We start from the raw sequence: 21241 nt of genomic DNA on the forward strand, positions 1-21241 counted from the left end.
AATTATGACTTAATTAGGCTCATTAGATTTGTCTCGTAAATTACAAATAAATTATGCAATTAGTTTTTTATTTCATTTAGATTTAATACTCCATACATATGCCGCACACATTCGATGTGATAGTTTTGGAATTTTGAATTTTGCATCTAAACAAGGGATAAGTAGCTACTACATATTCAATATAAATTGCTAATTTGTAAAAGATATTTTAAAATATATGTATCATTGATTTAGTTTTGTAAATTTTATCCAGAAGAATACAATGGTGCAAATGGATTTGAAATCGGACTCACTAGAAGAAATTTATCATATTTTTTTAAGCTCAATCAACATGAAATTAAGTGGGCCACGACAGCCCAATTTCTTTTCTTCGATGGCCGCCGTAGTCTACACAGGAGCGACGGGATTTTTCCAAAAAAAAAAAAGGTCAAGGAGACCTCAGCTAGCTAGGACTGGGCCAGGCTTCTGTTTTCGACGGCCGGCTATGTATGGGCCGCAATCTTGCCCCAGGAGGCAAGCCCCAGCTTCGCGGTTTTTTTATTTTTTTATTTTGTTTTTTACAAAAATATATTTTCGGTTTGGAAATTTACAGGAATATACCTCGGCAGCGGGGCAGCCGGGTAAGCCGGCGGCCGGGACTTGGCCGCCCGGCAGCCGGGCGGCAGGGACTTATCTGCAAAAAAAAGTCGACAAAAAATTACGCCGAGGTCCCTGGAGGACCGGCCCCCCGGCAGCGGGGCGGCCAGCCCTCCAGGCCGCCCGGCAGTGGAGCGGCGGGCCCTGGCTGCCCGCCTGCAGGGCAAACAGCCCCCCAACCCTATATAAGGTGTTGGCTGCCCCTCACCCCCTCATTTGCCTCACTAAAAATCTAGAAAAAAAGAAAAGAGAGTGAGGGAGGGAGAGGCAAAGCGGCGAAGCCCTGCCAGATTTTCAAGCCGGCGACTGTAGGTAACTAAAATTTTCTACATTTTATAAATAGATTATGTTATAATTATTTTTTTGAAATAGTAGATTAGCAATCAATTCAATTATTGTTAGGAGTGATTAGTGGTACATTTAGGTGCAGTTACTTATAGTTATTAGCGTTGATATAGTACATTTAGTGTTAGATTTAGTATTAGAAAATACTAGAAAATTGTTGGAGAAGTATTAGAAAATCAAAAAAATTGCAAGATAATATTAGAAAATTGTAGAGAATGTTAGAAAATTGTAGAGAACGTTAGAAAATTGTAGAAAATGTTAGAAAATTGTAGAAAATTATAGAAACTATTTTGTTGAAACAGTATATTAGCAATCAGATTAATTATTATTAGGACTGATTAGTGGTACATTTATGTGTAGTTACTTGTAGTGATTAGTGTTGATATAGTACATTATCAATCTAATTAATTAATCTTAAAAATTGCAAGATAATATTAGAAAATTTATAAAATGTTAGAAAATATTAGAAATTTTTATAAATCGTTAGAAAATCTTAGAAATTATTTAGGAAATATAAGGAACTATTAGAAATATTTAGATGTGTGTGATTGTATTGTATTGTTTTGATCTTATGTGGTAGGTATGGCCGGGGTTACTCCTGCGTTGCTGGACCCAACAATAGACTCGGGTCACCGGTCCTTCCTTGCGAATGTTCAGCACCAAGAACTAAACGTGCTGCGTCCACGTCCACGATGGGTGCCCAGGTGATATATCATCTTTTTTCTGTTTTTATCCGTTATACATTTCGTTATATAATGTATTAACATTTGTGCACTGTATGATGCAGGCTGAGCGAGGCAGGTCTTCTCACTGTGGCTCGTCTTGCTGAGAGTGCTTTGGTGAAGCTAGACAGGTCTCTACTTTCAGCTCTCGTTGACAGATGGAGACCTGAGACACACACGTTCCACCTCCCTTGTGGGGAGATGGCACCGACCCTGCAGGACGTTGCGATGCTGCTTGGTTTTTCTATCACCGGAGACGCTGTCGGACCCCGCGTGGTACCTTCTACGTGACTGGAGGATCTTGAGGAATGTTTTGCAGGTGTTGCCACCACGATTGATCCTGAAGATTTCAATGAGCACCCACAGTCGAAAGGCCCATCCAAGTCATGGCTCCTACAGTTTCAGGTACAATTTCGTACAAAACGATGTGTTGATGTATTTTATGGCTTTGAAATACCTCATGTGTTTCTTATTCTCAATGTTCGTACTTCATTGCAGCCGGATCTGTTGGCAGCCGATGCTGATGAGTACAGCGTGACTAGATCACTCGAGGCATACATGCTGTGGTTGTTTGGGTACATCATGTTCAACAACTCACACGACCACTGTGTGGATAGGGTGCTTCTGTCCTACGCACAGGAGATCGCCGATGCAGATGAGGATGCAATAACCTTATATAGTTGGGGTTCAGCGGTTCTTGCATGCACATATCGTGGACTCTGCAAGGCATCACGGCAGAATGATAGGAATGCTGTCCTAACGGGGTGCCCAATTCTGCTACAGTTTTGGTCTTACGAGAGGATTGCTATCGGTCGTCCCATGATTGACCAGTCACCGTACAAGCCGGATATGTACGGTGACACGGAGGACGACAGACCCACCATGAGAACTCTCTAGTACTCTCGACAGGTATGGACCCGATAAAAATTTATATTCTATGCATACTATGGTCATATATTGTTCCCTCAATACCTTTCTTATGGACACATAATTTTTATTTTTGCAGAAAATATGGGCACATGTACAGACCCGGCGGTCTTATCCTGAGTTTATTGCCGAATTTGATCGATTGACCCCAGAAGACATTGTGTGGGAGCCATACAGCCCTTCGGCTATAGCCGCACGTGCACCGCTTGGGATATCTTCGGTGTGCACACAGGACCAGGGCCTATGGATGACTACTGCAGCTTTGGTGTACGATGTTGCAGTTGAGGCCCACTGCCCAGATAGAGTCATGAGACAGTTCGGTCGACGCCAGTCTTTCCCTGTGTCTTCAGCGTTGGATCGTGTTCAGCGCCACGATCATAGGTAACAAAAATGTGTAAGTACCCATGTACTAATAACGTGAAACTAATTTCTATTTAACGTGCAGTTTATCAAGGGCTGGACATCCTTTCTCGACAATGTGGGTCACTAGATTACAACCATGGGTGGCTGCGTGGGATGATGCAGGCGAGCAGTTGGCTGAGGATACCGGTCCACACACTGAGCCTTCGCTTCGGGCGTAACTGACCTGGTACAAACCGAAGATTCGTTTCCGTTTGACGTATGTTGACATGCATACACAGCCGCATGTTGCAACTTCGCAGGATCGCTATGCACGACATAGGGATGAGGCATTAGCTGGGGCGGTGAGTAAATGTTGACGGCATTTTTGATCTTTTAAGATTTGTATACTAAGTTTTTTTGTTGCAGTTCGAGGCCTGTAGGTTGCTTGAATTAGATTGCTCACTGAATGTAATGAGGATTCATGGCGAGTCTACGATGAGCATGCCGGCACAACTCGAGGCCTGGACCACTCAACGTGGTAGAGCCCGATGCATCCTTCAGGCCTTTGGTACGCGGACGTACTACGAGGATTCCTACGGATCGTCGCAAGCGTCGACGTCGGTTCCTTGTGGTCCAGCATGGCAGCAGCCTCCCTTATACCACCGACAGTACGAAGGTATGGTGTGATATTTACTGATCTGTATGTTTATATGCAATATTTAAATACGACTCCACACAGGGTACGAGTACCCCGGTTCTCAGCCCTATGGAGGGCCAGGTGCCTCGCAAGGGGCTCCATTTCAAGGAACCCAGTTTACCTCTATGCTACCAGCTGGAGGTACTTTAGGTAAATATGTAGTGCATGTTTTATGGTCGAAGGCTCATACGTTATTATTTATACTCAGGATCACAACAGTTCACCGGAGCGGGGCCGTCTTCGTATCACCCTATGCCGCCACCAGGAGGATATGAAGGAGCTTCTTCCTATCCACCACCACCACCACCGGAAACATAGGGTACGTAGTATAATTTGTACGGAATTGCATTCACCTATTGAATGTTGTTTTTTTTGTGATCTGTAGGGTGGTCTGAAGACAACGACACGGCCTCCTTCGACGACTTTACACGGTTATTTGCTACGCCTGCCCAGGACGATGATCCTAGCTTGCATACACATGTGGCTTTGTTACGCCATCCTGCCAGAGATGTGAGGCCACCGGACCGTCATAGCTACCCTACATATCACGTACACGCACAACGTAAGAGAGGTCGGAATGGTATGGGTGGTTAGTTGTTGGCACTTGTTTCTCTATTGTTATTATGGACTGTTTCGACTGTTCGGATTATGGTTGTTTATGATTGTGGTAGTTTACTTGTCATTTGTTTCTATAGATATTATTGATGTGAACTTGTTATGTTTGTGGGTTCCATAATGCTCGTGAAATAAGGGAAGTTCTTGCGAATTTTTTCCGTGATTTAATGAAGAATAAGTTTGGTGCGGGAGGAGTTAGCGGCCGAGATCCCGTCGACGATGATGACGACTACCGCATACAGAGTAAACTTCGTGACAGCTCGTATAGCTCAAAATAGGGACCATAGTGTATCTAGCTGCGAGTACGAGATCACAGGTTGCCACTGCTCAGCACGGCGATCACGAGTTTCCCATATGTCGCATTGTTTGCCTAGACAAACGTGACAAAAGACGACAGCCCAATAGCAGTGCCCTTTCACCATTTCAAAAAGATGTGACAACACGACAACCACACCAGCTCACCTTCAAAGCAGTCTCTCGGGCGAGGACGACGGAACTGTTATTCTACAGCGAAGGTCTGTGGCGTGTAGTGGGGAAGGCGGCATCTAGGCACGATCGGCCGAGCGGCAGCGATGCAGTGCTGTGAGTCTGCATGCACTTAGATGCTCTGAATGCACAGAGATGCACCGAGTAGTCAGTTCGAGAATTGAATCTAGCCTTTTCAGTGTTCGGTCAGCTAGCCTCTTCACTGTGTTATCATGTAGGCTTTTCAGGTGCATTTACACTCCACACTCCGGGTATCAGAACTTTGTGCGCCTATAAATACTCCGAAGTTTGTGAACTCCCAGCAGCACTCAAACACCAAAGCTCATTGTATACCCAATGTCTGGAGGTGGGTCTAGCGGGAAGAATTACTACGGTTTTGGGAAAGAAAAAGGGGGAAGAAAGGGAGACCCCATAATATGGGAGGGGCCTCTTGGACCTGATTCCTTTCCGGAACCAGTGTTTGAGTTTCCGCCATAGCACAAGAGTGAATTTACCAATGAAACTCATCTTCGACAATATGATAATCGTAGAGAACCATGGTCAAAATGCAGACATGGTGAGGACTGCTTAGTGCAGATGTGCACCGACGGGATGGATGACGGTCGGCGTTTCTTCAAATGCCCACACGCATGGGTAATACTCGGTTGTTTTATTTCTTTATCTTCATTGAGAAACCTTACATGAAATTTATTTTGCAGTATTCAGATGCTTCAGAAAACTGTGGTTTTACCAGGTGGGTCGATCCGGCACCAATTGATTCAGTTCAGGAGTTCATCGAGTACCTCCAGATAAAGATCTTTGATCTGGAATGTAAGGTGAACCATTATGAGGAAGTGAGCGAGGGTAACAAAGACGACGAAGATGATGATACCAGCAATGCTGCCGCTTCACAGGATGAACCATGCACTATTCCTTACTGCAACTACCTTTGTCACAAGAAGAAGGGCCCTGCCCCTCCGGCACCACCGCCTGCACCACCTGCAATGGGTGGATACTGCGGAGAAGGCTCAACGCAGTTTGCTACGTGGGGGTAAGGCTACTAGGACTACCTAGTGCTAGTGATATGCTGCATCGTTGTGTTTGTTGTGTTTTTTTAAATTACCTAAGGCATGTTAGCTTAGTTCAGAATCTGTTTACCGTAGTTGCAACGGGTTCTGCCATGCCACTGCATGTCTGATGTGTGTTTCATTAACGTTGTATTATGATGTAATTCCTATGGTTTACATTGTGTAATGCAGTTTTTAGTTCTTAATTCTTACCGTTATATTTGATGTGTGGTTCAAAGTATTCTATTCTCCTGAAAAGGTCCGAAAATATTAAAGGCAAGTTCGAAGATTCACTAGATTGCTTGTGCGTGCGTGGCACCTCGGCGCCGTGATCTGTGGCGCCAAGACGTGTTATCTCGGCGCCACATATTACGGCGCCGACCCGCATGGTCTATTTCTGCAAAAAGTTACAAAAATGACACATATGTGAAATTCTTTCACGAAAAGGGCTACATTGCAAAAATTACGACCGGTCGCCCCGCAGCCGGGCGGCCAGGACCGGCTGCCCTGCTGCCTGGCGGCCTGGGGGGCCGGCTATAGATGTCCATTCGGGCTGCCCAGCCCGGCCCGCGCCCGGGCCCGCCCTGGCCCGATCATCTCCGGGCCGTGCCCGGCCCGGCCCTACTCCTTAGCGGGCCGTGCCGGGTCAGCCCACGGGCCGCGCCGACGGCCCAGGCACGGGCCCGCGGAGCCCGGCCTGCTTGTCGGGCTCGGGCCACCCGCGGCCCACAAAGGGAGGCGGGGCGCGGCAAGGGGGCGGTGTCCCAGTCGCCCGCGGGAGGAGGGGCGGCGGACCGGCGAGGCGCGGGTCGCCGGTCGCGGGAGGAGGCGCGGGTCGCCGACTCGCCGGTCGTGGGAGGAGGCGGGGGTCGCCAGCGGCCGGTTGCGGGAGGAGAGCAGGAGGCGAGGAGAGGAAGTGCGGCGGCGCTAGATCTAGGGTTGCGGTGCGGAGCAAGGGGGCAGTGTCGAGGAAGTGGCGGTGGCCGGCGGGGGGGGGGGAGATGACGAGGCGGTGGCCGGCGGGGCGGAGACGATGAGGCGGCGGCCGGGAGGCGGAGACGACGAGCGGCGACCGACAGGGTGGATGGAGACGAGGAGGTGGCACCGTGGCGGGGTGGAATCGCGGTCTTGGCTGGCGTCTCGCCCTCTCGCTGCGATGTGGTCGCAGTCTCCGGCCTCTAGGCGGGGGCGGGGACGGGGGGCGGGGGTGCTGCGCGAGAAGGGAGGGGAGCGGGAGGCGGGGGTGCGGGCGCTGCGCCGCTGCACGAGAGAAGGGAGGGGCGGGGGGCGCTGCGCGACGCGAGATGGGAAGGGGGAGGGGGCGTTGCTGGGCTGGGCTGTCTTGGCCATTGGAGTTAGCGGGCCAATATCGGGCCGGCCTGCTAACTCCGTGCCGGGCCGGGCCAGCCCACGGGCTGGGGTGACGGCCCAAGCCCGGGCACGGGGAGCGGGCCGGGCCAGCCCGGGCACAGTTTGGACCGGGCCGGGCCGTGCTTGGGCCGGGCCAAATTGACCGTGCTTCGGGCGGGCTAACGGGCTACGGGCTGCATGGACATCTATAGGGCCGGCCGCCGAGCTGCCGGGCGACCGGCCCCAAGGACCTATGCGCAATTTTCTCTGCGAATTTTTTTTTCAGAAATGCCCCTGCCGCCCCGCTGCCAGGCGGCCAGGTCCCGGCTGCCCGGCAGCGAGGCGGCCGGGGTATATTCCTATAAATTTCCAAATCGAAAATATATTTTTGTAAAAAACGAAAATAAAAAATATAAAAATAAAGAAACCGCCCCCAGCTTCTTGCGCTCCCAGATAATTTTTGGTGCTTCTCCAACCTCCTGCCTGTGCTCTGTCTTTCATGTGCTGCTAGATCTCTCTCCTTTATGCCTCTCTTCCTTGAGCTGACGATGACGATGCCCCGGAGCACAAGTCAGGCAGAGGTCCTTTCCCCAGAGTAGAAAGTAACCAGCATGTGCTGACCCATCTGCGAATAACTAGCAGATGACAAACCGTCAATTTTTCTTGAACAAGCGAGTAACTAGGCATTTTTTTTTGCGACTTAGGAGTAGGCATCTTTTCTCACCGATCGTGCCGGCCTCGCCGCGGAAAAAAAAAAGTGTACCATGGACCTAAATTTTTTTAGAAGATTCGTGGATTTGTAGCTATCCATGGGGACAAATACGGCAATTTTGTCCCTGAGGATAGCGTGGGGATACTGGAATATATCCTCACCTTTCTCTGCAACTTGCAGAGGCAGTAATGAGAGAAGTGGTGGTTAATTAGCTGCACGTCGGCTGGACGGAGCACTTTGCAATGAAAACAAAAGGGAACCTCCGCACCTTGTGGTTTCTTGCAGCATCCAATTTTTTTTTTCAAAGTATCATCAAATTTGACTGAAAATCAAATTTGAATTCGACAAATGAAAGGTAAAATGCCAATGACCAAACCTGCTGGCCCCAACGGGAAAGTATCACTGTCCCGTGCTGCGTTTGCGTGCACGGTGTGGCACGAGTATCACGTGGACCCGCCGCAGCTTTATTTGGAAGCTCCTGGCTTTCTTTCTGGCCAGGCGATCGAATGGTCCGTGTGCATCTACCGCCCAATCCTTGCAGCATAAGCATCGACCTTTGCCTTGTTCTTTTTACTTGACAAGGGTGGGGTTAAAAGCACTTTTGTTAGGAGCCTAGAAATTCCTTGAGGGAAAAAAAGTTAAGCCGGGAATTCCAATTCTGGTGATCTGGTCTGTACTTAATTTCGATCTACTACGTGCTATATGTTACTTTGGTTTGGGGGCCACACTTTTAGGAAAAAGCACGATGTTTTTTAGCAAGGATTATTTTTTTGGTATAATAGGAATCATCACTTGCTCAGACTCAATTATGTAAAAAAAAAAAAGAGAGAATGCATTCTCTCCGGCTGATTAATATACGGATAGCGTTGAGTCCCCTAAAAAAAAATATATAAGGATAGCGTTTTAAGTGAAAAAAACATTAGTGCTCCTCTCACACATGATTAGTAACGGTTTACTTTTAAGTTCCCTTCACCTTTGTGCCGTGTTTCCAGATGACAGGCTCGCCGTCAGCCTGTCATTCTTTACGAGCTAATCGGCCTGCTAGTGCTAATACCAGTCAACCGGGCAATTAAATTAATCGGCACAAAATCAGTAGTAGTACGTGTGAGCCGACATCTGACTTGGACATGGCTGCTCCATCGATCTGCAAGTTGCCAACCAGCAGCTTGCTGCTGAAACAAACCATCATCAAGTGCCAGTATTTTATTTACTGGAGCGCATCTTTTTTTTTTCATCCTCCGAGGTTTCATTCTTTTAAATTTTATTAATTCATTCACCTCCATGGTTCAAATATAAAAATTTAATTTAATTTATTACTACTACTGCTACTATTATTAACTTGGCCGCGTGAAAAAAATAAATATTTTCACGGCGATGCGTGAAGCACGCGCGCGCGGGGTAAGTAACTATCTGAGGTGGCGGAGATATTTTTTTTTCTCGAACCGGGGCGCAGCCGAGATCACACGATAATCCCCGGAAAATTGCCCAAGATGACAGTGAAGTCGCTCCTAACCTCCCCCGTTCCCGTCCCACGACGCCTTCCCGTTCCCGTTCCCGTCCTACCAACCCCCCACCCCCGGACGAGCGAGCCCACCCCGCAGCCCCCGCCTGCTATAACCAGCAGCAGCAGCAGCAGCCGCAGCCGCAGCCGAGCGAAACCAGCCGACGCCACCGCCCCCGCCTCCTCCCCGTCCCCCTCCCACCGCCTCTCCCCGATCCGCGCCGCCCTCGCCGACCCGGAGCCCGGCGGCTGGTCGGCGCGGGAATGCGGGTTCCGCGCGCGGCGATTGGTTGATCCATCGATTCGGCGGTGGTGGACTGGTGGACTGGTGGTAGTCGCGCGCCGAGGCGGCGATGGGCTGCTTCCCGTGCTTCGGCCCGGGGCGCGAGGAGGGGCTCGAGTACTACGGCGCCAAGGGCGGCGGCGGCAATGGCGGTGCGGCCGGGTGGGCGGCCGCGTCCTCGTCCGCCGCCGCCGCTGGCGGGGGCGGCGCGGAGGCGGCGGCGCCGCGCGCCGAGAGGATCCCCGCAGGTTCGTGTGCTGCGTCCGCGCGCCCCCACTTCTCCCCCTCCCGGATCGGCCGCTCGGTTTGTTGGTGGGATCGGAATCGGATCCGTGCTGCGGGGCTTTGGTGCTCGGGCCTAGTCTCCTCGTCTCGTGGTGGTTGCCAGGTTGGGTCGGTCGCTCCGTTTGGTACGAACGGGCCGGAACCCTTGCGGGCGGGCGTGGGCGCGATCGAGGGAAATGACAGGAGAGATGCGCGAGGCGGCGTATCCTTGGGATCTTCCAGTATTAGAAGGGGGGATTGGGGGAAGCGTATCGGCTTCTATTGTATCGCCAAATTCAGAAACTCTACCCGATGATGGCCCCCATTGATTAGTAGCTGGGCTATTGTTCTTCCCCCCGTGATGATTGGTGTAGTAGCTTGCTTTTGCATGACTGTATCTTGACCCGCTTGACCATGTCGAACAATGCATATGCGCAGGGGCAGACAAGTCGCGGGCCAAAGGCAATGCCGGCTCGAAGAAGGAGCTCGTGGTTCTCAAGGGCGCTAACAGCAATGCCATCTCCACGCAGACCTTCACCTTCCGCCAGCTTGCAGCCGCGACGAAGAACTTCAGGGATGAATGCTTCATTGGGGAGGGAGGGTTCGGCCGTGTTTACAAGGGCCGCCTGGACGGCACAGGCCAGGTAATGCACTTTGTCGGCAAAGCAGGGTGTTGACTTTTCTTCGTCTCTTGCTGTTGGGCTGGTACAAAAGTGGCTCAGTTGTACCAATGGAGACATTGATCTGTCTAGGACATTCAAGAAAAAACAGTGTTTGCACATGAGTGGTGGATACCCACAGGCACAAAAAAAACCCATGTTCACTTGTAGCTGATCCAACTTACACTGGCCTGATAATTGAGGGCAGTGTGGACTGTTCCGTAGGTCCACTTTTAATTTCACAAGATGAATGATATAAAACAAGCAAACAAGTGATACATGCCATTTGCTTTGTATGCAACTAATTGAAACCCTGATCTTTGAGATGAGGCACAACATTTGTATTTTGCTGAAATACTGATGCATCTGTTACAGGTTGTTGCTATCAAACAGCTTAATAGGGATGGTAATCAAGGAAACAAAGAATTTCTAGTGGAAGTTCTCATGCTCAGCTTGCTTCATCATCAAAACCTTGTCAGTTTGGTTGGCTATTGTGCTGATGGAGATCAACGCCTTCTCGTGTATGAATACATGCCACTTGGATCATTGGAAGACCATCTGCACGGTAAGACTGTTCTTTACTTTTGTATATTTGTCTCTGCATGTTAGTGCTTGTTAAGTTTCCTGTTGATGTTTATTCGCTGGTACTGTGGCGCTCAGTGCTACAATGCATGATAGTACTTGTTTTTCACATGCTTGTTGGAGTACATGCTGTCGATCTGCCATGCTGTCTGCCCCCCATCTATCTGACAATGCGTTTCATTTTGTCCATGTGCATTTATGCATATGTCCATGATTGTGAGACACTTTTCTCATCCATGTCCTTTTGTCCATGCAGCAGTACATATGTGCATAGTAGCCAATAGGTTTTTTCCAATAGTCAATCACGGTTCTGCCTTTCTATTTTCTCAGTGTTGCCTAATTAAAGTAAGGATGGACTTTTCATATTTGCATCTTGACTCTGGGCACAGTACGATTAAATCTAGTTTACATCAACCAGTTGACATATGACTTTAGCTACTCTGGAGAAATCTCTGTACAGAGTAAATACTTCAGCTATATCTATTTTTTTTCGAATTCCTGTACAGATTTGGAGATGAAACTTTAGTTGTTCACTTATGTGACTATAGTATTGGTGGCACATCCTTATTGTTCGTGTGACTGAAAATGTGTGTAAGAAAATGATCTTTGTTCAGGTTCATTGCTATTTAATTTGCCCACTTTACAATTCCTTAGATTGGAATACAGATACTGTTATGTAATAATTATGTTATAGTTAATTTAATTATTTGAATAAAAGGATCATCTATGTTACTGGGTTGATGAATAGAATGTGCCTTATGTGAGAAAAGAGTAATCATTTCTATCTAGTCAGTCATAGCAGTGATTGGGACCTAGCAAAGAAGCAGACTGCTGACGCGAGTAGTATCCCAATTTAATATTTCTCCTGAGCTTGCTATGCTCTGGCAATTTTTTTCCCACAAAGGGCATTTGAACTGTATCCCGTGACATAGTAGAGTGATACAACTATGCGCTGAGAACATTTTCTTTGGAGCATTTTTAACTTTCCTTTATCTCTTTGTCGGTCAATATAGGGAACAGGAAGTCAGGGACCAATGATCTTCCAATGTTTAAGTATTACAAGTGCAAATTTGCAGTTTGTAGAAAATCTGCTGAGAAATTCATTCATATTATATACACTTTTTTGACTTTACTCCAATCAAATAAGTGTGAACGTCTAGCAATACTAATACTATCAGCAGTGGCATATTTCCCATTTCTGAATTAACTTAGCACTTAATGCAGATCTCCCTCCTGGCAAGGAGCCCTTGGATTGGAACACTAGGATGAAAATTGCGGCAGGTGCTGCTAAAGGGCTGGAGTACCTTCATGACAAGGCACAGCCACCAGTTATATACAGGGACTTCAAGTCATCAAATATTCTATTGGGAGAGGGGTTCCATGCCAAGCTATCCGACTTTGGTCTTGCTAAGTTGGGTCCTGTTGGTGATAAGTCTCACGTTTCAACACGTGTTATGGGAACATATGGTTATTGTGCCCCTGAATATGCTATGACAGGACAACTTACAGTTAAGTCAGATGTTTATAGCTTTGGAGTTGTCTTGCTTGAGTTGATTACTGGCCGGAAGGCCATTGACAGCACCAGACCAACCGCAGAGCAAAACCTTGTTTCATGGGTAAGTTTGTTCAATTTCTTCATAAATCATTTGTCAATATTTTTTGGCCAGGGTATCCAGTATCTGAAGTTTCTGAATGTCAAGATATTGAATACCATTATTTTGTTGACATTTATATCTCAGTGTCTTCTAAGGATTTGGTTGACAAATGGATATGTAATTTTGATGGGAAACTGGGAAGTTTGTTTGTATGTTTAGGCAGAAATTATGATAGTTCTTTGACTGTGATAATGGTCTTCATTGATATGTTGAAGTATTGGATCTGATTGTAACAGAAACTATGTCAGATTCTTCTTTAGTTCTTTTTTCTTTGAAAAATTGTACACATACAGATGCAATGTCCATGCTAGGTTGCTTAGATAAGTATATGCATACAAGTATATAGTACATCTAGGAAGAGAATGGGCATTTGATATCATTGTACACTGATCAATGGTTATCTTCGATATGCTTATTTGGATTAATTAATTGATTGCATGTAATGAAGCTAACTCTTTGTACATTGGCAGGCACGGCCTCTTTTCAATGACAGGCGGAAGCTCCCAAAGATGGCTGACCCAGGGCTGGAGGGGCGATTCCCTACGCGTGGACTTTACCAAGCACTTGCGGTGGCATCAATGTGCATCCAGTCTGAGGCTGCGTCCCGCCCACTCATTGCCGACGTTGTGACCGCTCTTTCCTACCTTGCGAACCAGATTTATGATCCTAGTCCAGCCAACACCACCAAGAAGGGCGGCGGCGACCAGAGGAGCAGGGTCAGCGACAGCGAAAGGGTGGTTTCCAGGAATGAGGACACAGGCAGCTCTGGCCATAGGTCTCCGAGCAAGGACCGGGACGACTCTCCCAGGGAGCATGCCACGGGGACCGCGAACAAGGGCCTGGAAAGGGAGAGGATGGTGGCCGAGGCAAAGATGTGGGGCGAGAACTGGCGGGAGAAGCGGCGTGCCACTCAGGGTAGCCTGGATTCTCCGAAAGGAGGTGGGTAACGCCACTCACCAAGGGCTGTTTTGCCTGTGCGTGTCCTCTGTCTCAGACGGTGTTTTTGCCTTTGTGTGGTTGGTTATGAAGAAGACAGAATTGGGTTTCTGGTGTTGTTAGGTGTACATTCGTAGGGGTAAAACAAAACAAAAACGTGGGTGAAAAGAGCACAGAAGGGAAGCATTGGGTGCTTTGCTCTGGATGTGGTCTGAGTCGTGCCTGTAAATTCTCGGAAAATTTTGCAACGGTGGAGGGCAAGTGTGAACCTCATTCTGTCGCATCTTACTACTGTTTGCGTACAGTGGTTCTGTGATTCTGTTGGAAAAGTTTTGGTAGGCTCAGTCCGCTCTGCTCAAAGTGGGCTAGCTCCGCACCACTTTGATCCCTTTTTCGAAAAACGCATCACTTTGATCCTGAAGTGCCTTTTTGCCCCCAGCAGTTTTTTTTCATCGAGAGAATTCGTGGAGCATGTTTTCTTTTCTTCAAGGGCTCTGTTTTCCTTTCTTGGATGCTAGGATGGCTCGTCATGTTCTCATCGTGTCTACTCCTAAAATACTCGTTCTGTGTGTGTGATTCGTGTGGAAGTTGTTTTAGGGCCCTGGTTTTCTTTAATCGCAGACACTTACAAATCATGCGCTATAATTCTATGAAATTCCAGCGCGATGCAACTTATAAACAGCATACGCACTGCCATTGTTACTTATTCACCGAACAGAAATTGAGTGCCTATATACAACGTAATCCCACAGCAATTTGGTGTGTTCTGAATTCTGATCCACCGTGCTGTGGTCGTCAGTGAGAAGAAATACTAGAGCCCCTGGGCGCGGCAGCAAGTCCGTCGGCTGCGCTCCCTGGCGTCCGCGTCGGCGACGAAGCCCAGGGCTCGGGCGATGCACCCCAGAAGGCCACCGAGCTCGCCGCGGCTCGCAGTTCGCTGCCGCGCGCGCTCCTCAACGGCCTCCGCCGCTGGTGAGGCCCCGGCCATGCTGGGTTCCATGGGCCGCAGCACGCCAAGCACTGATGGGTGGGTGGGTGTGCCGGTGGCCGGAGCTAGCCGCTGCTCTCGAATCCGCTCGCTCGACGACGCGGCTTCAGCTTTCGGGGATCGGGGAGTATTTATTTACGTGCCGCGATCTCGTTCTTTTCGCTGTGTCGGACTCGGACCGTAGCGGGGGATCCACGCTACTGGTCGTGCTTGCCCGAACTGAACTCGGCTCGGAGACGCGGGCTCCGGATTGGTGGGCCAGCGAGCAACAGAACGCGTCGGACTCGGATGGGCGCTGCTGGATGATGGGCCAGCGAGGAAAGCAGCACTGGCCGTTCAATCGGGCCGGGCCACCATGACCATGACCGCATACTTTACTACCAGGCCGGTAGTGGACATCGGTCAATCAACCCTGCTGCTTGTGCAAGCCACCCGGCCGAGCCCTTGTTTGGTCAGTTAGCACAAGTAGTACTACACAAAGAATTTTCATGCATGGAGGTCTAAACAAAATCTATTTGTAAAATTTTTTTTACATATGAGTGCAACTTTACGCGACGAATCTATTGATGGTAATTAATCCGTGATTGGCTATAGTAATACTGCAGTAACCATCTTTTAATCGTGCGATCAAAGGTCCCATTAGATTCGTCTCGCAGAGTAGTGCGGGGTCGTGGAGTTAGTTCTGCAAACTGTCTTCATTTAATACTAGTAATTAATGGTCAAAATTCTCTGGTACAGCTGACCACCGGGGAACCAAACGGGGAGATGCGGCACTCGACGCAGGGGCCCCCCTGCCCTGTGTCTACCGTTTCCTTTCTATTGGAGTGGCGTCGTGGCCAATGACGCTTGAAGCTACGGCGGCACGCCAATCGCCGGACCTGCCGCGCCCGGCGCCGACAGCAGTCGCCGTCGCATTGATCGCCAGGTCACCAAGGATATCCCGTTTCTGTATGGTTCTGGAACATTGGAATTCTTGGAGGAGGAAGAGGAAGGTTCCTGATCGACCTTCCGTGGAAGCTAGCCAGCTGATGCCATGCGAGGCGGCGCCCACCCGGCGGCGCTGGACCTTCTTTGGACCGGGTGGATCATGGATATGCCGGGGCATAAACCCCCGGGACGCGGCGAATATTCTCTCTCTTTCTCCAGCCGGATCCTCTTCCCCGTTTTCCCCGCGCATTTTCCCCTTGGTTTCTTGCACGCCCAACACTCGATCCGCCTGAATCCCATATACAGAGAGGTCCTGTGTATAAATAGCAGCTCGCCTCCACAAATTAGCAGCAAAGCCCGCGCGTTACAGCTCGAGCATCTTGTATAATTTGGCCGTCATCTATCTAGCTAGCGCTGACCCTCGTCTTCGCCGGCCGGTCCTTCATCTGACCAGGGCCAACGACGCGCCGCCGCCGGTAGCCGGCAACGTACGTGTACGTCTGGAGCTAGTCTGGGCGAAGGGCGATGGCTCAGCCCAAGGCCGACGTCGTCGTCGTCCCGCCGGCCGCCATGCCGGAGCCGGACATCGCCGCGGAGCTCGACGCCCTGGCGGCGCGTTCTTCGCCGTCCCCTACTACTACCAGCGGAGCCGCGCCGGCGGCGGCGAGGCCGCCGCTGGTGGTGGTCGGGCACCGCGGGAGCGGGATGAACGCGCTGGCGGCGGCGCCGGAGGACCCGCGGGCGCGGGGCGGCGACGTCAGGGAGAACACGCTCCGCTCCTTCAACGCCGCCGCCGCCGCCGCCGGCGTCGCCTACGTCGAGTTCGACGTCCAGGTACGCGACCGGGATCATTCCGTTTCCCACCCGCATCTCGGTCTCGCTCGCCGCGGCCGTCAACGTCCGCCGTTGACCACGCCGGGTTTTTTTTTTATCCAAACCAACGGTGGGTTTGGTTTGGTTTGTCCACGGCGCACCGACCGGGGCGACGGGGCGCCGCGTGTGCTGGTCCTTGGCGGGCCGGGGTGCTGACACTTGTGTGGGTGGTTCGGTCCGGTCCATGCTCCTGGCCCGGGCTTGACCGGTCCGGTCTAGAGAGATCGGTCCAGATCTCGAGTTCTTGAGCTCCTCCCGTGACTCCCCATTCCCCCTCCATCCATGACACAAACTTCTGCACCTCGGTCAGAAACTTGCAAAACAAAATCATTCAATCCGATCACTCTAGAGAAGAATCGCATCTACTCGAGAATGATGCAAACATGAGAACAAAGTACTAGTAAATTGGGAAACTAATCTGAAGAATTTAACGTCCCATATGATCCTGACTTCCTCCTCTGCAACAGAGAACGGAACACCCTGGCAGGGGTTGCTAAACGTGACAGTGATGATTTTATTTAATTTGCAGGTGACCAAGGACGGCTGCCCGGTCATCTTCCACGACAACTTCATCTACACTGAGGAAAACGTAAAAGCCTATTGCCGCTTGCGTTCTGCATCATCCGGCGCTCTAATTATCTGCCAAGCCGACCACAATCTAAGCATCCATCTCTCAAAGATCTCATGACAAAACTGAAAGTTTCAGGGCGAGATCTCAGGGAAGCGCGTCACCGACCTCGACCTGGACGAGTTCCTCTCCTACGGGCCCCAGAGGAACCAGGAGAAGGTACGGCGAACACTGAACGTACAGCCACGAGGATTTCAGGCCTAAACCTCTCGTTGCCAAATTCAGCAATGTCCGATCGAGCTCACCTCCGTGCTGCATTGGCTTTGCCGAATTGTCCTCATCGTCAGGCCGGGAAGCCGCTGCTCCGGAAGCTCAAGGACGGGAGGATCCTCCGGTGGGAGGCGCGGTCGGAGGACGCGCTCTGCACGCTGCGCGAGGCGTTCGAGGGCGTCGACCGCCGCGTCGGCTTCAACGTCGAGCTCAAGTTCGACGACAACCTCGCCTACACGGAGGCGGCGCTCGCCGCCGCCCTGCGGGCCGTCCTCGAGGTCGTCTTCGAGCACGCCGGCGGCCGGCCCGTCATCTTCTCCAGCTTCCAGCCCGACGCCGCGCAGCTCGTCCGGAAGCTGCAGGACAAGTACCCTGTAAGCCTCGCTGCCTGCCACCACGCAACGCACCGTGGTTGAGCTTGAGCACACAGCAGGTTTTCGGGCCATGAATAGTGGATGATGTCTGAAACCTGCCCAATTGCTTGCTATCGACCAGGTGTACTTCCTGACGAACGGCGGGACGCAGATGTACGCCGACCCGAGGCGGAACTCGCTGGAGGAGGCCGTCAGGCTGTGCGTCGCCGCCGGCCTGCAGGGGATCGTGTCGGAGGTCCGGGCGATCCTCCGGCAGCCGGCGGCGGTGGCCAAGATCAAGGAGGCCAAGCTCTCGCTCATGACCTACGGCCAGCTCAAGTGAGCGACCGATCCTTTTTTTTCGTCCATCCAAGAGTTGTTGCCTATTTTTGCCTAGGAGCTAGCTGAACGCATGGTCGCTGGTGTGTTTTTGCCTCTTGCAGCAACGTGCCGGAGGTGGTGTACGTGCAGCACCTGATGGGGGTGGACGGCGTGATCGTCGATCGGGTGCTGGAGATCGCCGAGGCCGTGTCGGCGTTCCCCGCCGCCGCGGGGGAGTCGGGCTCCTCCGAAGGAGGCGGCAGGTGCGAGAGGCTGGGGACGGCGGCGGCGGCGGGGACGCCGAGCTTCTCCACGCCGGAGATGTCCTTTCACTACTAGAAAAATACCTTAAGCCACTGGTTGCAGGTATCTTTTGGTATAGTTTTTTTGAACTAGTACTCCGAAAGTGGTCCTTAAGCAACTGGTTGCAGGTATCTTTTGGTACCAGTTTTTTAAACCAGTACTCCGAAAGTGGTACCAAAGGCTCGAGTCTTTGGGAGCCTTTGGTACCGGGTAAATTAACCGGTATCTAAGGCCTCCAAAATTCACGAAAAATATTCTCTTTGGCTAGGATTTGAACTCGCGACCTCTAGCCTTGCGCGTTGCTTCTTTACCATCTCAGCTACACAGTTCTTCTGATTGAGAAAAAGATGTTTTTTTTAAGTAACCCATGGATGAGCCTAAGGTACCGGTTGGTGTTACTGTTGGTAACACCAACCGGTATCTAAGGCTCCTAAGTAACACCAACCGGTACCTAAGGCTCGTCTAAAGATACCGGTTGGTGGTACCACCCGGTATTAATATAAAAGTTACCACCCGGTACCTATGGAGAATCTTAGGTACCGGTTGATAATACCAACCGGTACCTAAGACTCATTCAAAGATTTCATCCACCCCAAAAGTACCGGTATGGAGATGAACCGGTACCTGTATTTTTGGGGTGGATCTAAGACTTGTTTTCTAGTAGTGTTTCTGCCCCGGCTCATCCCGGAGCTAGTGCAGTAGCGCACGTGTTTCTGCCTTTCTAGCCGGGTGATGAGTTTTCTGACTCGTTGTAGACTAATTACTCGTTGACTGCTTGGAACTGAAGTCAGCCCCAAATTAAAGGGGCAGATGTTCAGCCATGTCTGTGAATTCTGAGTTGACAGACTCTTGGGCTGTTTGTATTTGTGATCCCTCGATCTTTACATGATTTAGAAGAAAGGGCACCAGCGGTTTTATGGTGCGATAATTTTTTAACGAACTAAGAGAGCTGCCGATTATATTAAAAAAAATAAGTTCAGACTGGACAAATAATAAAAAATAATATATAGACCAGTTGTATTGAGATCTCAACTCACACCGCATCATGACAATTTAACTCCGAAAAAATGCCGACCGGTTGGATTGGGACATGCCACATCACTCCACACGACAATAGCACTCCACTCCATAGTGGCAACAAGATCCAAGTCTAAACGCAGTGCTCACCAGCATTCACACTTCTCAGAGAGCCGCCGCCGAAACCTCCCGCTGTGACCCAACGTCACGAAGGACTCTAGAGAAAAACAGACCCCCACCGCATCAAGAAGGCCACCGACATGCAGGATCCATGGCCAAAGTGTCACTGCAACACCACGCTCACTTGATAGGGTGAAAAACATCAGATCTGAACCTCTCGCAGGCTGCCTCGTAGTCACCACATGAAAGCATAAACGCATGGGGACCTCATCACTCCCACCGTTATACTCGACCTCGCTCTCGCAACCTGCAAGAAACACTGCACGCGGAGTCCACGCCATGGAGGCGGTGGAAGAGGCAGTCGCACGACGTCCAGGTGGCGCACCGCGTGAGCCCGTACATTAGGCCGGCGGCAACGGTCCACACACTGACGCCACGACACATGTGGCAGCTCTTCATGTGCTGCTCCCGGCGGCGATGAGAAGGCACCTCGCCGCCGCCATGCCACGCTGGTACATGTATGGCAGCGCGTGCGGTTGCGTTGAAGATGGTCGCCATGTACTCGTCCTCGAGGAACAAGTTGGGGTCACCGTTGCTGGTAGAGAAGGAAGCAAGTTGTAACATCCCAAAAATCTAACAAAAATAAATCACGCGCTAATCCTTGTTTTGTCGTTGAGCTCGATCCCTTCTTGTTTCATCTTCCGCCTGACTTCCCGATACCCCGAGGAACCGAGCCGGCACCCAAATCTTCCGCTGTCCCATCCCTGTTTGGCCCTCGGCCTGCGCGTCGCACGCGGCCGACACGCGCATGGCCGACCGCGGCCGCGATCAGCGCCGACGCGCTCGCCCTCTCTCTCTTTATTTCTCTCCCCTCCTTTTCTTTTTCTTTTTCCCATTTTCTTTCTCTTTTCTTTTCTTCTCCTCCTTTTCTTTCTTTTCTTCTCCCCTTCCCTCTTCTCTCTCCTCTTCCTTTCTTCTCTGCCGCTCGCGCCTGGCCCGCGCCTTCTCCTCCTGCCCCCCCTCTGCGCTGGCCCGCTCCCGAGCACGCCCCCGCGCGCCGCTCGCCGCGCGCACCAGGCTCGCCCCCGACCTCGCCCACGGCCCCGCGCACCCCGGCCTGCCCTGCCCCGTTTCCCCCCTCGCGCTCGCGCCCCGCTCGGCCCACCCGCGCGCCGCTCAGCCCGGCACCCAGCTTGCCGCGCACACCGCCCCCGGGCCGTGCCCACACGAGCGCCCGCGCTCACGCACGCCCCGGAACCCCGCTCTCGCGCGCGCCGCTGCTGCCTCCTCCTCTTGCACTGCCGCGGCGCGCACACACACGCGCCTGCCCGAGCCGAGCGCGCGCCCACGCCACGGCCGACCGGCGTTGACGCTGCACAGCAGCGTCGACCGCGGCACAGAGCTGCCTGCAGCGGTCGCCGCCCGGCCGTGGTGTCACGTCACCTCGCAGCGCACGCCACCGCCCTGTGCGCGCACGGCGCCGGCGACCCCTCTACAGCGCCGCCGTTGACGCCGCCGCCGCCCTGCTCCCCGTTCCACCGCCTCACTTGCCCTATAAAGGGGACCCTCGCGTCGCCCTCGAGCTTCATATCCCGAGCCACCGCCCGCCGCCTCCTTGCCCTCCCAGCGCCGCCGCCTCCACGCTCGCCACCGCCGCCCCTTCACTGGCCCTAGCCGCGCCACCTCCTCGAGCCGCATCCGCCCAAGGTGAGCCGGGGAAAGGAGCCCTCGCTCCTCCCTCTC

General features: G+C 51.5%; 2 protein-coding genes across 2 annotated transcripts; both read left to right on the top strand.

The window, feature by feature from the left end:
- Nucleotides 1-9518: 9518 nt before the first annotated feature.
- On the top strand, nucleotides 9519-14087 carry LOC120640767 (probable serine/threonine-protein kinase PBL7). The gene is made up of 5 exons (XM_039916685.1): nucleotides 9519-9910; nucleotides 10365-10570; nucleotides 10961-11150; nucleotides 12392-12783; nucleotides 13293-14087. Exons 1-5 carry the CDS (start codon nucleotides 9733-9735, stop codon nucleotides 13767-13769), a joined length of 1443 nt encoding a protein of 480 aa, XP_039772619.1. The 5' UTR covers nucleotides 9519-9732; the 3' UTR covers nucleotides 13770-14087.
- Nucleotides 14088-15763: 1676 nt separating this feature from the next.
- Nucleotides 15764-18667, top strand: LOC120640768 (glycerophosphodiester phosphodiesterase GDPD2-like). The gene is made up of 6 exons (XM_039916686.1): nucleotides 15764-16507; nucleotides 17076-17135; nucleotides 17253-17333; nucleotides 17462-17758; nucleotides 17880-18076; nucleotides 18181-18667. Exons 1-6 carry the CDS (start codon nucleotides 16199-16201, stop codon nucleotides 18395-18397), a joined length of 1161 nt encoding a protein of 386 aa, XP_039772620.1. The 5' UTR covers nucleotides 15764-16198; the 3' UTR covers nucleotides 18398-18667.
- Nucleotides 18668-21241: the final 2574 nt, after the last annotated feature.

This window comes from Panicum virgatum, chromosome 7K (genome assembly GCF_016808335.1).
Source record: "Panicum virgatum strain AP13 chromosome 7K, P.virgatum_v5, whole genome shotgun sequence".
NCBI lineage: Eukaryota > Viridiplantae > Streptophyta > Magnoliopsida > Poales > Poaceae > Panicum > Panicum virgatum.

Bases quoted from the DNA above. Each gene is read 5' to 3' on its own strand.
- LOC120640767 (XM_039916685.1), top strand. From the start codon at position 9,733: ATGGGCTGCTTCCCGTGCTTCGGCCCGGGGCGCGAGGAGGGGCTCGAG. The intron at 9,911-10,364 runs GTTCGTGTGCTG...GCATATGCGCAG, and splicing joins CGCCGAGAGGATCCCCGCAG to GGGCAGACAAGTCGCGGGCC. The intron at 12,784-13,292 runs GTAAGTTTGTTC...GTACATTGGCAG, and splicing joins AGCAAAACCTTGTTTCATGG to GCACGGCCTCTTTTCAATGA.
- LOC120640768 (XM_039916686.1), top strand. From the start codon at position 16,199: ATGGCTCAGCCCAAGGCCGACGTCGTCGTCGTCCCGCCGGCCGCCATG. The intron at 17,136-17,252 runs GTAAAAGCCTAT...TGAAAGTTTCAG, and splicing joins TCATCTACACTGAGGAAAAC to GGCGAGATCTCAGGGAAGCG. The intron at 18,077-18,180 runs GTGAGCGACCGA...TGCCTCTTGCAG, and splicing joins ATGACCTACGGCCAGCTCAA to CAACGTGCCGGAGGTGGTGT.